The following is a 13,391-nucleotide window of genomic DNA, read 5'->3' as shown; positions in this document are numbered from 1 at the left end:
CTAGTCCGTCTCAGAGTCTCAAAATTCCTTTCGCTTGTACTGCATTCTTTATCAGTATTGAACACTACTCGCGGTTATTCTTGCTAATATAACAATGGCACATTGTTGTATCATTTACGCTCCACAGTTCGAAGATCTAGTTTTTCCACATCACATTGGTACGTCTTCTGTGATGTTGGCACCTTTTCCCGACTGATTAATTTTGCTTCATCAACCTAGTTTTTGTCAGTAATGCCTGACATTATCAGGAAAGGAGAAAGAGAGGAGAAATTAAAATGTGAAAATCTTTCTTCAAAAGTCTTTTAAGCACCTAGATTGCGGACATACATGGTAAAATAGGATGACTAGACTAGATACAGTTGTCAGTGCAGTCAACTTCAGATCTGTGCCGAACAAGCGCAAAAACAGAAAACAGAAAATCGCCTTAGAAAAACTTTCTTTTTATTCAGTCATTAAACTTTTGAAGGAAACACAGATACGATGGTGTTGTCATCAACTAACGTGCGAAATTGACATCACATATACAAAAATTATATGGACGTGAATCATGGGCTGCTTACCAGTGTCATACCAAAGAAACTTTTTTTAAAATATACCATGCTCGTATTAGACGCAGGTTCAGCAAAAATTGGATATACCAGTAATATCCAGATCATACATTAACTTGCTCTTTGTATAAGAGGCAAGTTAAATAAGAAATTTAGATAACAGTAACAACAAAGATAATACAACAGGTTCTATAGCTGTAGAATACATGAAAACATACAATCGCCACAGAATTATTATTATTATTATTTTACAACGGAATCGTCTAGCTTAAAATGTGTGAAGGAAATACAACAAAAGCTAATAACCTATCATTCGTGGTAAAGACGTCAGCGAATGACACGCGGAAAGAACATCATATATAAAAATTGTCTGAACTTAAACTACATGCCATTTTAAATTGTTGCAGCGAAGGAATTTTTTTTTAAAGATACTTGCTCGTATGAGACGCAGGTTGAACAAAACCATACGTACCAGTGAAAACCATAACATGCACTAAGTTGCAGTCGTATAAAAGGCAAGTTCAGTGAACCCCTGTAGGAACATACGAACGACCAAATATCCAGTAAATAGCATCACATGAAATCTAAAGTTACGAGCTGAGACAAAACTATAAGCAAGAAAGTAAAATCGTAATCAAACATAAAATACAAACAGGGCATCGCTACACCACGTAACTTGTAAATGTTTTTGTGTCTAGTGGGACTAACTTGACTTATACCCATTTAAAGCCATAACATAACTGACCTCTACGTGCACTGGCTCAAGTCAGAAGTACCGGCCGGTGGCGCGCAAGTACTTAAAGTTACATAGACCGATAAATAAAAAACAATAAAGGATAGGATAGTTACAGCTGTGTGCTGAAAGTACTCTGCAATATTTAAATTAACTCGAAAAGGTGTCGTGCGTGCGCGAACGACTGCAAGCCGGATCACATTTACGCCGCTGGAGGTGGCGCCGCATCAACAGCTCTCTTCTCGTCGTGTCTGATAATTCGATCTTGTAGCACTGTGTGATAGCAACGTAATGATTGCTAAGACTTCTTACGTTGTGGCTGCAGGCCATTTTTCTGTTTCACTTTCTGCCTATAATTTGCTGTTTCACTTTCAGTTTGTAGTTTGCTTGTATTTAATATTGACTCTATTTCCCGCCTTCTGTTCCTATAGTTTTCTTTGTTAAGTTAATTTAAATATTACAGTGTCACGTTTTACACATAGTTGTAACTATGCTATATTTTATTACTTTCTATTTGTTGGTCAGTATAACTGTGTTTGCACGCCACCGGCGGCTACTTTGTCAGTTTTTGCTTCGACCTGCGTGAGTTCATGCAGAGGTTAGCTACGTTGCGGCTTTGAATGGGCGTTAGTCAACTTAGTCCGACGTCTGTTTCGGCAGCTGCGCAATCAGAACCGCGGATTACTAACCGACGGGGCTCGGTTTCGATTCCAGGCCGCGTTCACATTTTTTCCGCTTGTGGATTGGGTGATTGGTTGTCCATACGTTCGTATCGTCATAATTGGCATTACACTGTTGAGATGGCTGTATGGACACATCCCGAAAGCCAAGAAAAAAAAGTTAGTCTGACTGGACACACAAACATTTACAAGTTACATGGTGTAACGATGCCTTTTATATTTTACATTTGACTACTATTGTATTATCGAAGGTATGCTCTTGCTTTTAATTTTTCAGAACTTTTAACTTTAGATTTCATGTTTTACTATTTACTTATACTATATGTATTTGTGTTTATTGCTTGTTACGTTTTTTACTGGTACATTTCATTTCATTCAACCTGCATCTCATCCGAGCATGGTATGTTTAAAAAAAAATTCCTTCGGTGTAGCGCTTTAAATCTGCATTTGTTTAAGGATCAGATGTCATTTATATATGATGTTCCTTCCATATGTCATTTGCTAACATTTTTACCATGAGTGATAGGTTATGAGTTTTGTTTGTGTTTCCTTGGAACATTTTAAACTTCACGATTACTTCGTAAAAAAAAAAGAAAAATCCTATACCAATTGTATGTTTCTATGTATTCCTACAAGTGTAAAACATGTCTCATGTTTGTTCTTGCTGTTACCACCGAATATCTCATTAAACTTGCCTCTTATACAAGTGCACGTTACTGCACGTTATGGTTCTTACTGGTGTATCCATTTTTGTTCAACCTGCATCTAATACGAGCATGGTATGTTCTTAAAACAACGTGTGATGTAAAACGTCAAGTTGACTGTGATTCGCGAGGAGAAGGAAGAGATTAGTGTTTAATGTCCCGTCGACAACGAGGTCATTAGAGACGAAGTACAAACTCGGATTAGGAAAGGATGGGGAGGAAATCCACCATTCCCTTTCAGAGTACCCATCCTGGAATTTTTCTGAAGTAATTTAGGGAAATCACGGCAACCTAAATCAGAATGATTGGATGAGAGTGGTTTAGATTCACGTTCATATAATTGTTACATATACTTTTGGATTGAAGGAGACCGCTCGCAGAAAATCACAAAAGTTATTTGTCCATAGGATCACACAAAAAAACTAAAACATGCTAGCTTTCGGACTTATATTTTGACGAACTATCACACATATACACGTCTCTGCCCCATATGGTGCCCGCAACGTTATAGGGGTAGAGTTGTGTGCATCAGTGCGCACGCGCGCGCTCCCGCGCGCGCGCGTGTGTGTGTGTGTGTGTGTGTGTGTATTTTACTCCAGCTCGTCAGAGGATATCTCCGAAATCTAGCAAATTTTCTTTCTCTTGCCTACGCCTATCAACAACTCAACGCTTCTGCTTTTCGGTGAGTGGTCTCCTTTAACCCAAAAGTATTTACGTTCTGCAATAACTTCCCCACAACATTAACTTTTATATATGATGTTCATTCCGTGTATTAGATGCTGACAATTTTACCGTGAACAATAGATTATTACTTCTGTATTCGTGTTTTATTCAGTCATTTTAAGCTTGAGGATTAATTCCAACAAAAAAAGTTAAGGCGATTTTCCTTAACAAGGCTCTGTCGATTTCATGCCTTGATTCGAGATATGGTCTTCCGATAACCATTGTCTGTACTTCGATATGACGTTAAGAGCTAACACATTTATTTTTTTCGCTTCGTCTGGAGCCCGCTACTTTAGGACAGACGACTCTCAATGTTGGTCCTCCATGTGCTACGCAAACACAAACTATGTTTGCCTCCGGTCCTAGGAAAGCTCATCGAAATTGCATTTATTTACGTTCAAAGTGATCGCCACAGGCGACGACACAGATTTGGCGATGTTTTTAGTGCTGCAGGAATCTGTCTACGAAAGCTTCTTTTCGGACTGATCCAAATATTGACGTCACAGTTTTCTGGGTATCCGTCGAAATGTTACGGAGGCAGCTATGAATCGGACCCTTGATGGCCGTCTACCCCATTTTGAATCTAACTGACAGCACCAGATCTCATCCCCTCTGGATAATGGTTTGTGGACAAGTTTGTTTTTGGTCCCACTTACTAGTGAAACTGCGAATAATTTCCAACAGTGTCGCCGTGTGCTCGTGAATCAGTTGTCGTGAGAAAAACCGGTAACAGATCTTCTGAAGGCAAACGTTCTTGAGCATTGCTGTCAAAAGCGTCATTTTCAACCCCTGATACGTCCGATATCGTTATCATAGACAGTCGACGAACTTGTGCCGTCATCTGTCGCACTTGTTCATTGCTGTCTGTCGATATGCTTGCTGACAATCGACCCGCACGTTACACATCAGTACTTTGTTTTCCATCTCGAAAACTGTTGAAGCAGTGGTAAAAACATTTTCTGCTTTCAGCTTCTGTTCTGTAACTAAGCACAAACACGGCAACTGCCTCTGCCGCCGTTTACCGTTATTGGGGACAAAACTTGATGTTTATCTGCTGCTCCATCGCATTATGACACGACACTTCACAGGCATTCGACTGGATGCTGCAGAAAAATATGATTCAGTTTAGTGTGATAAACACTGTGAGATATATCTCTTCATGTCTCTCCGTGTGAATACTCAGTGTATTTCACCACTTAGGTATCAAATGTAATCATCACAGTTTGTAGAAGCAGCTTGCATAAAATCTATTATAAACAGCGGAATGTACCAGGTGTAGAAGTAGGAAACCGGAATTGCCCTATAGATGGTGCTAGGGCACGTGAGACCGCGTCTGCAGCGCCATCTTCCTCCTGTAACGGCTGACAACGAATGTCGACACTCACAAACCCAAGTTCCATAGATCGGTATCTATTTCAAACCCTTAAACATGTCGAGTTTTGTGCCTACGAACTACGATTTGCGGGCAGCATTGGTTTTCTGTTATTATTTGAAGAAAACTGCTGCAGAATCGCTTCGAATGCTTGTCCTAGCTTTCGTCGAACATGCTCTTGGGAAAACACAGTGTTTCGAGTGCTTCAAAAAATCCAAAAGTGGTGCTTTTCACGCGAGAAACGACGAGCTCGGGAAACCGCCGAAAAAGTTCGAAGACAATGAATTGGACGCCTTATTAGACAAAGATGATACTCAGACTCAACAGCAACCCTCGGAACACTTGAATGTGACGCAGAAAGCCGTTCCTCTTCGGTTGAGACCTATGGGAAAGGTGTAGAAGGTGGGAAAATGGGTTCCGCATGAACTGAATGAAAGACAGTGGGCAAATCGAAAGACCACTAGTGTAATGCTGCTCGCCAGATATAAAAGATAGTCGTTTCTCCATCGAATTGTAACAGGTGATGAAAAATGGCTATATTTTGAGAATTCTAAGTCGTAAATGATGGATGAATCCAGGCAAATCACTGACATCCACTGCAAGACCAAATCGCTTTGGAAAGAAGACAGTGCTCTGAGTTTGATGGGATCAGAAGGGTGTCATTTACTATGAGCTGCTAAAACCTGGCGAAATCGTTAACACTGGTTGCTAACAACAGCAAATGATCGACTTAAACCGAGCATAACGTGAAAAACGACCGAAATATGGAAAAAGGCAACACAGTCATATTGCTCCATGATAACGCCCCACCACGCAGCAAAACGGGTCAGGGAAACGATCGAGGCGTCAGTTGGGAAATACTAGGGCAAGCGGCTTATTCTCCAGATTTAGCTCCGTCCGATTATCAACTATTTGCGTGACTGGAACACGCTCTCGCTGTAAAACGCTTCAGTTCGTATGACAATGCATGAAAATCGCTCACTGACTGGTTCACTTCAAAAGTAGGGCTGTTTTTTTGACGTAGCACTCATAGCCTGCCGGAGAGGTGGGAGAAATATATAAACAGGAATGTAGACTATATTGAATAAATATTGTTTATCAGTTTCAAACAACAGACATGTAATTACTGCAACCAAATTACGATTTCATACTTCTACACCTAGTATATTGTTGCACAGAATCAATGAATGCATTCCATGTTTCGTTGTTACTATAAATAGATGTTAATTTTCCCGGTGGTGAAACAAGAAGAAAGATAAACAACTTACTGGATCGTCGATGTCGAGCTCATTACAAAAAATGGTTCAAATGGCTCTGAGCACTATGGGACTTGACTTCTGAGGTCATCAGTCCCCTAGAACTTAAACCTAACTAACTTAAGGACATCACACACATCCATGCCCGAGGCAGGATTCGAAATGCGACCGTAGCGGTCGCACTGTTCCAGACTGTAGCGCCTAGAACCGCTAGGCCACTAGGCTAGCAGCTCATTTCAGATGGAGAACTATATTGCCTCATTTATGAAAGGAGAAGTATCCCTGGATTCACCTCAAACAATTTTACGAAATAATATTTGATCGTGACAGAAACACAGCTAAGTAAATAATGTTTCTAACACATTAATAGATTTTTTTTTAACTGAAACATGTGACGAGTAAGTTGGGACTTAAATATTTTGAATGCTTGCAGGTGGCTCATTGCTGGTGGGTGCAGGACCGACAATCGTATACGAGCAAGCTGACGTGGCAGCTGGGCGCCACATCGCGCCCTATGCCTCGCTGCCCGACTATCTGGTTTCTGGAGGTCGTGCCGTGGGTACTGGCGATGGAGTAGTCCTGGGAGCCACTGTAGGACTGGCTGGAGTTGCCTACGATGCTGCTGCCCACGGGGCAGCCGTCCACGGTGCTGTCGCAGCCAACAGGGCTGCAGCTCAAGCAGCTGCAGCAAGCCGTGCAGCCGCAGGAGCTGCAGCTTTCAATCAGGCTGCCGCCCAAGCAGCAGCAATCAACCAGGCTGCAGCAATCAATGGGGCAGCAGCACAGGCAGCAGCATACAACCAAGCAGCAGCAGGTGCTGCAGCAGCCAATGAAGCAGCAGCACAGGCAGCAGCCATCAACCAGGCAGCTGCACACTCAGTAGCAATCAATGAGGCAGCTGCACAGGCAGCAGCAGTCAACCAGGCAGCTGTACAAGCAGCAGCAATCAACCAGGCAGCAGCAGTCAACCAGGCAGCAGCACAGGCAGCAGCAATCAACGATGCAGCTGCCCGAGCAGCAGCAGCCAACCAGGCAGCAGCACAGTCAGCAGCAATTAACCAGGCAGCAGCACAGGCAGCAGCAATCAACCAGGCAGCAGCACATGCAGCAGCAGTCAATCAGGCAGCAGCACAGGCAGCAGCAATCAACGATGCAGCTGCCCGAGCAGCAGCAGCCAACCAGGCAGCTGCACAGTCAGCAGCAATTAACCAGGCAGCAGCACGTGCAGCAGCAGTCAACCGGGCAGCAGCAATCAACCAGGCAGCAGCACAGGCAGCAGCAGTCAACCAGGCAGCAGCACAGGCAGCAGCAATCAACGATGCAGCTGCCCGGGCAGCAGCAGCCAATCAGGCAGCTGCACAGTCAGCAGCAATTAACCAGGCAGCAGTACAGGCAGCAGCGATCAACCAGGCAGCTGCACAAGCAGCAGCCGTCAACCAGGCAGCAGTACAGAGAGCTGCAATTAACCAGGCAGCAGCACATGCAGCAGCAGTCAACCAGGCAGCAGCACAGGCTGCAGCAATCAATGATGCAGCTGCCCGAGCAGCAGCAGCTAACCAGGCAGCAGCAATCAATGAAGCAGCTGCCCAAGCAGCAGCAGCCAACCAGGCAGCTCTCCAACAGTCTGCAGCCATTGAAGCCTCAAGACGAAATGCCGCAAATGCTGCAGCAGCCCAGCAAGCAGCCATCAATGCAGCAGCTGCTGAAGAGGCAGCTAACAGAGCAGCAGCTTACAATGCAGCAGCTGTAAATCAGGCCGTACTCAACCAGGCCACAGTTTATACCCAAGCCGCAGGTCTTCACAGCTCTGCTGCCCGTATTGCAGCCCAGAACCAGGCTGCTGCAAATGAAGCAGCTGCCAATGAGGCAGCTCTGAGGGCATCAGCTTACAACCGAGCTGCTGCTGGTGCAGCAGCTGCAAATCAGGCAGCACTCAATCAAGCTGCAGTACAGGCTGCTGCAGCTAGAGAAGCTGCTGCACAAGCTGCTGCAGTTAACCAAGCAGCTCTGCAACAGTCTGCAGCGATAGCAGCATCTAGACAGGCCGCTTCCAATGCTGCTGCACGTCAGCAGGCAATATTTGAAGCTTACGCACTGCGTCAAGCAGAAGCTAACAGAGCTGCTTACGATGCTGCTGCGGCCAGTAGACTGTCGACTGGAGTGCCAGTGGTAGGTGCCGTTGTAGATAATGTTGCCGCCATTGGAGCAGGGTACAATACAGTAGGCTACGCACCAGCCATCAAGGGTTCTGCTGTTGTGCTAGACACACAGGCTAGACGAACTGGGCCTGCTGTTATTGGAGTTACCACCATAGATGCAACAGCTGCACAGCAGGCAGCAGCCAATGCAGCAGCAGCCCAGGAAGCAGCAGCAGTTGCTGCTGCTCAACAGTTGGCAGCACAGCAGGCAGTCGAACAGCAAGCAGCAGCACAACGAGCTGCAGCCGCAGCTCAGCAAGCGGCAGCACAGGCAGCAGCTCGACAGGCAGCTGCACAGCGTGCTGCAGCTGCTGCCGCTCGCCAAGCGGCAGCACAGAGAGCAGCTGAGGAACAGGCGGCACAGCAGGCTGCTGCAGAGGCAGCTGCTCAGCAGGCAGCTGCACAAAGAGCGGCAGCCGCCGCATCACGTCAGGCGGCCGCACAGCGCGCAGCGGCAGCCGCCGCTCGCCAGGCGGCTGCCGAACAGGCTGCTGCACAGCAGTTAGCAGCTCAGCAAGCCGCAGCAGCTGCAGCCGCACAACAGGCTGCCGCACAACGGGTAGTTGCTCAGCAGGCAGAGGCTGCAGCTGCTCGCCAGGCGTACGCCGTACAGGCCGCCGCACAGCAGGCTGCGGCAGAACAGGAGGCCGCTATCCGGCAGGTGGCAGAACAACAGGCTGCACTACAGAGAACAGCAGCAGCTGCAGCATCTCGCCAGGCAGAAAGACAACGAGCTTACTACGCCTCAGCAGGAGACGGTCTCGTCGGTGGCAGTGCCTACGTTTCGCAGGTGCCAGTGGTTCCTACAGCCGCGTACACTCTCCCCGTAACGACGGTCTTCGGTCGCCGCATTACTCCGGCCTACACTGCGTCCACAGTGGCGCCTGCGGTGCCGATCGCTCCCGCAGCCGTAGGCGTGCGCGTTTCCACTCCCGCAACGCCTCTCCGTGCTTCGTACCTGCCACCGTCGACTGTCGCTCCATTATCACCAGTCAGCCAGGCCGTTCCGGTCGCTGCCGTACAGACCGTCACAGCTGCACCTGTCTATCGACAACGGTTGCGACCGTTGCCCGCAGTAACGCCAGCACCTACCTTCGCGCAAGTGGCAGGGTTAGTCACGACACCGGCACCGACCGCTTTCGAATTCGGAGCTGTCGTGACCCCGGCACCGTCCGTCCGCTTGACACCGGTACAGAGACTGCGCCCGGTGGGCACAGTTCGCCCGGCTGTCGAACGAGTGGCAGCCGTGCGCTACTCCACTGTGGCCCCGGCTGTGGTGGCAGCCCAAGCGGTGCCGACCGGCCGTCTCGCTCAGACCTACTCCACCGTGTCACCGGCCGTGGCTGTCGGTGGGCTCGCACAGCCGTACTCCACTGTGGTTCCGGCCGTACAGACGTATTCCACCCCTGCGCCAGTGGCTATCGAAAACGGATTTGTACAAACCTACTCCACGGCAGAGCCGGCCGTGGTCGCCGTTACACCTCCGGCGAGAACGCGGCTGCGAACGAGACCCCAGCAGGTGGTGCAGACCTACACGACTCCGGTGCCCACATTCGGAAGGGTGACGACGTACGCGGCACCGTCCGCGGGCGTCGACCTGCAGCTGCGACCCAGACAGAGACTGCGCACCTTCTCCACCGTGACCCCGGTCCCCACAGTGGCCGTGACTGGCGAGTCTCTGGCGCCGTTCTCCACGGTGGCGCCAGTGCCGGTGGACGCGACGCCGGCGCTGCGTCTGCGCTCCAGGACCAAGCTGGTGCAGCAGGCCTACTCCACCCCCGCGCCGACGTTCGGCGACGTGCTGGCCACCGTGACGACGGCGCCAGTGGTCGGCGTGAGGCTGGCAGCTGCGCGTGGGCAGGCCTCGCGGCAGTACGCCGCCTCCCAGGCGGCCGGCGCCAGCTATGCTTCCGCCGCAGGAGCCAGGTGAGTGTCCACCAGTCACGGAGCCTTCTTTTCCGTTTATCAACGGTTTTCCGTCCCCTGAAGAAAATTCAGCTCTCTCTAAAACAAAATAACGTAAGGTCAGAGCTGAAATTAATATCAGCCCTAGTTTTTTAATTTTTATTTGGTTACACATATATACATTATTACACAGGAATACATCTGGATTTAAGAAAATACAGAACGCGGAATAACTGATAAAACTTAAATATACAGTGTGGAAACACGAAAAATCCGCTGTATGAAAATCATTTGCTCTCAAAACAGCTGCCACTCGCCTCGGGATGAATAAATGCAGGTCCTATAGGTTTCGAGTGGAATTTTGTACCTTTGTTCCTTCAGATAACGATCATGGAGGTGGATAACGATCATGCACCCTTCTCTCCAAAGTAGACCAGAAAGGGTAAATAATATTGGGATTTGGTTACTGTGTTGGCCAGAGGAGATGCGGCAATTCATGCTCGTGCTCATAAAACCAGTACCTCCAAGTGTCACTCTCGGGAGGTAAACTCGGCCAGAAGATGGAAACAGTGTGAAACACGACTCATCCGACCAAATGACTTCTTCCGTTGCTCCACAGTCCAGCATTTACGGCTTCGGCACCACGTTCTCCTGTTACGGGCATTTTCATTGGAATTCAGCTCGCCCTGCAAATCCCAGCTTATGGGGCTCCCTTCGTGTTGTTTTGTTGCTGACAGAGTTCGCTAGTCCGACGTTCAGTTCTGCAGTGACTTTTGCAGCTGTCGTCCTTTTACTTTACGTCACAGTCCTCTTCAAGTCCATCCGGCATGATCACTCAACACACACTTTCCTGCTCGTTGTGATTTGCGGATGAAGTTGATCCTCTTACCCCGTATGCGTTATAAATCTTCGGTAGGGTGTCTCATGAATCACCGAACACTTCGACTACGCTGATAACGGAAGCACCCATCATACGAGCGTCAACAATTTGCCCACGTTCGAATTCTCTTAGCTCCAACATAGTGCAGTCACAACTACACAGAACGCTGTTCTGAACACGGCTCACGCTTGCAACCTCTCGACGACTTTACATAGGAGCCGTTCGTGGTCAAATACAACAGCACTGTCTGCAGGCTGGGCTAGCATATGCGTTTCTGTTCAAGCACGCATTTCTCGTATCCAAACACTGTAGCACATTTTGATTACTGGCAGCAAATACAAACGTTTTTGAGATTTCCGACGGGAAAAATATAAACAACATGACAAATAAGTTAATATTCAATGTTGATGGTTCAGTGAGTAGGTGTAGTAGCTTATCAGGAAGTTCTGACTCGAGACAATAAGATAAGAGGTTTATGGCACATGAGTTAGGTAATCACGACATACCATGAAGCATTAACGAGTAGTTAATTTGATAATGGAGGGAAGTGTGGGGGATAACAACAGTAGAAGGAGACCAAGGCTTGAAACAGCAGGCAGGTCCAAATGGATCTGTGGTGCAGCAGGGGTGCATCGAACCAGTCTTCCGACCGATGACTGCAACAATACTCATACCTTCTGAAATGAAATCGCTACATAACCATCTCGTTATACAATGTTTTGCGCTAGTTTAATACGTAGGCTTGTCACCCTTGTCTGACTGATTATCCTTAGGAATGCAAAGAAGTTCTCCGTAGGACTGGCCACTCAATGAAGTGAACGTTGCATCCTTTGTGAGAAAATCCATGGCATCGATACGTTGGAAGCGTTGGTGCACTGGCAGACATAAAAAGGATGTAATCTCTTAAAAAGTCCATTATGAGTCTGCAGGTTGCTATATTTTCTGATGAGAGGAGAATAGTGATGCTAGTGGCAAACTGATAACTTAGCCTCTTGCACAGTGTGACTCCTGATCGTTATGTGGCCGCACGAAAAGAACGTGTCATTTAAATCTCCTTCTGATGTTGAATCGCACAAACAAGTTGTGGAGTCTCTTTTGGGTGACTAAATAACGGGACATGTCTGGCGGAATAGAAGTGTCTGTTCCCACCTCCAACCAGTAAACCACAGTACTGGCCGTATCTCTACCGCCCAGTTTTCTTCCATTCGTTTTCCCACGTGTGATAAGCACTCGCCTTAAGTCGAGGGATGTGACCTGACGCATCGGAATTAAGGTCGTGAAAGTGGCTGTTGTGTGTTGTTCTCTTTGTGAGGAGGTGCGCGTTCTCCATTCGCTGGTCGCGTTGGTACACTGGTATCCATTTAAATTTCACTGAAGTTCCATCTCCCTGTACCTTAGCGACCTTCTGCATTACAATCATAACACAAAAGTTGCAACCACTCCAGACTGGTGGAGCGTTGAGAGGCGATGGTACGCTTAATGAAAATGATTTGATCAAGATGTGTTCCAGTTCTGCTGGCCTGCCAAACTGGACACCTGGAATGATAGCCACTACTGTGATTTCAATACTGACATATTCTGAGGGAGGAAGTGTGCACGTTCTTCTCGAAGATGGGGACAAAGGTGACACTACCAACAACATTGTGTTCCTAGTGTTGTCGCAACTGTGTGCTCCAGGAAGTTTCTTCCTTTATAATATAGTGTCTCATTTTGACCATCCTCTGACTCCCAAATGCAGTGGGACACTGTACTGTGCAGATCGCAACTTCCTTTCTCCTTTAAGGACGCGTAGTGTGCGCAGGGCACATCACAACTGGAATAGGATTTCTGTCCCTTGGTGTCACCTATCGATCTTTTCCCTTATCTTTGTAAACATTTTGTGGCCAGTTCAGTACTATTCTTCTCGACATAATGCCACGTCACAATGCAAAACAAAGTAAAACTTTTGCAGCTTACTTTTCACTGAGGAATCAGTTCTCAAAATGTTTCCAGTAATACATGATACAGAGCGACACATCTTCAGGGACCAGTAACGTCGACGCCCAAAGAAGAAGTCCATCTAAGCGTCTGCTCTCTCTTTTTTGTATACATTTTGCAGTATGTGCACCCAAAACAATTTTATCCCAGTTGACACAGCGTGCAGTAACCTGTTACCGCGTATTTTGCTAGCAAAATCTCACATTATTCGCGAAACTATAAATCCTTCCTTTCCTGCGTTAGCCTGGTGATATTACAGGCCTCGTTCCTGATGAATCGATGCCCATTGTTCGATCGCCCACTGTATTGGTGTAGAAGAGATATTTCCGTACATATCAACCAAGATTATTCCTTTACACAAACACAGAGCCACACACTTCAAGCGTAAACGTATATAGCTGAGACAGCGCTTCCC

The 13,391-nt window shown here is 47.2% G+C and overlaps 1 protein-coding gene across 1 annotated transcript in view; it reads left to right on the top strand.

The window, feature by feature from the left end:
- Positions 1–13,391, top strand: part of LOC126456344 (uncharacterized) — a 231,013-nt gene that overhangs the window by 166,188 nt on the left and 51,434 nt on the right. The window contains exon 14 of the mRNA XM_050092096.1: positions 6,450–10,140. Within this exon, the coding sequence (XP_049948053.1) occupies positions 6,450–10,140 (3,691 nt within the window). The remainder of the gene's footprint in view (positions 1–6,449; positions 10,141–13,391) is intronic.

This window comes from Schistocerca serialis, chromosome 2, assembly GCF_023864345.2.
Source record: "Schistocerca serialis cubense isolate TAMUIC-IGC-003099 chromosome 2, iqSchSeri2.2, whole genome shotgun sequence".
NCBI lineage: Eukaryota > Metazoa > Arthropoda > Insecta > Orthoptera > Acrididae > Schistocerca > Schistocerca serialis.
The sequence above is the reverse complement of the archived record's forward strand: the minus strand, read 5'-3'. Positions and strand labels throughout refer to the sequence as shown.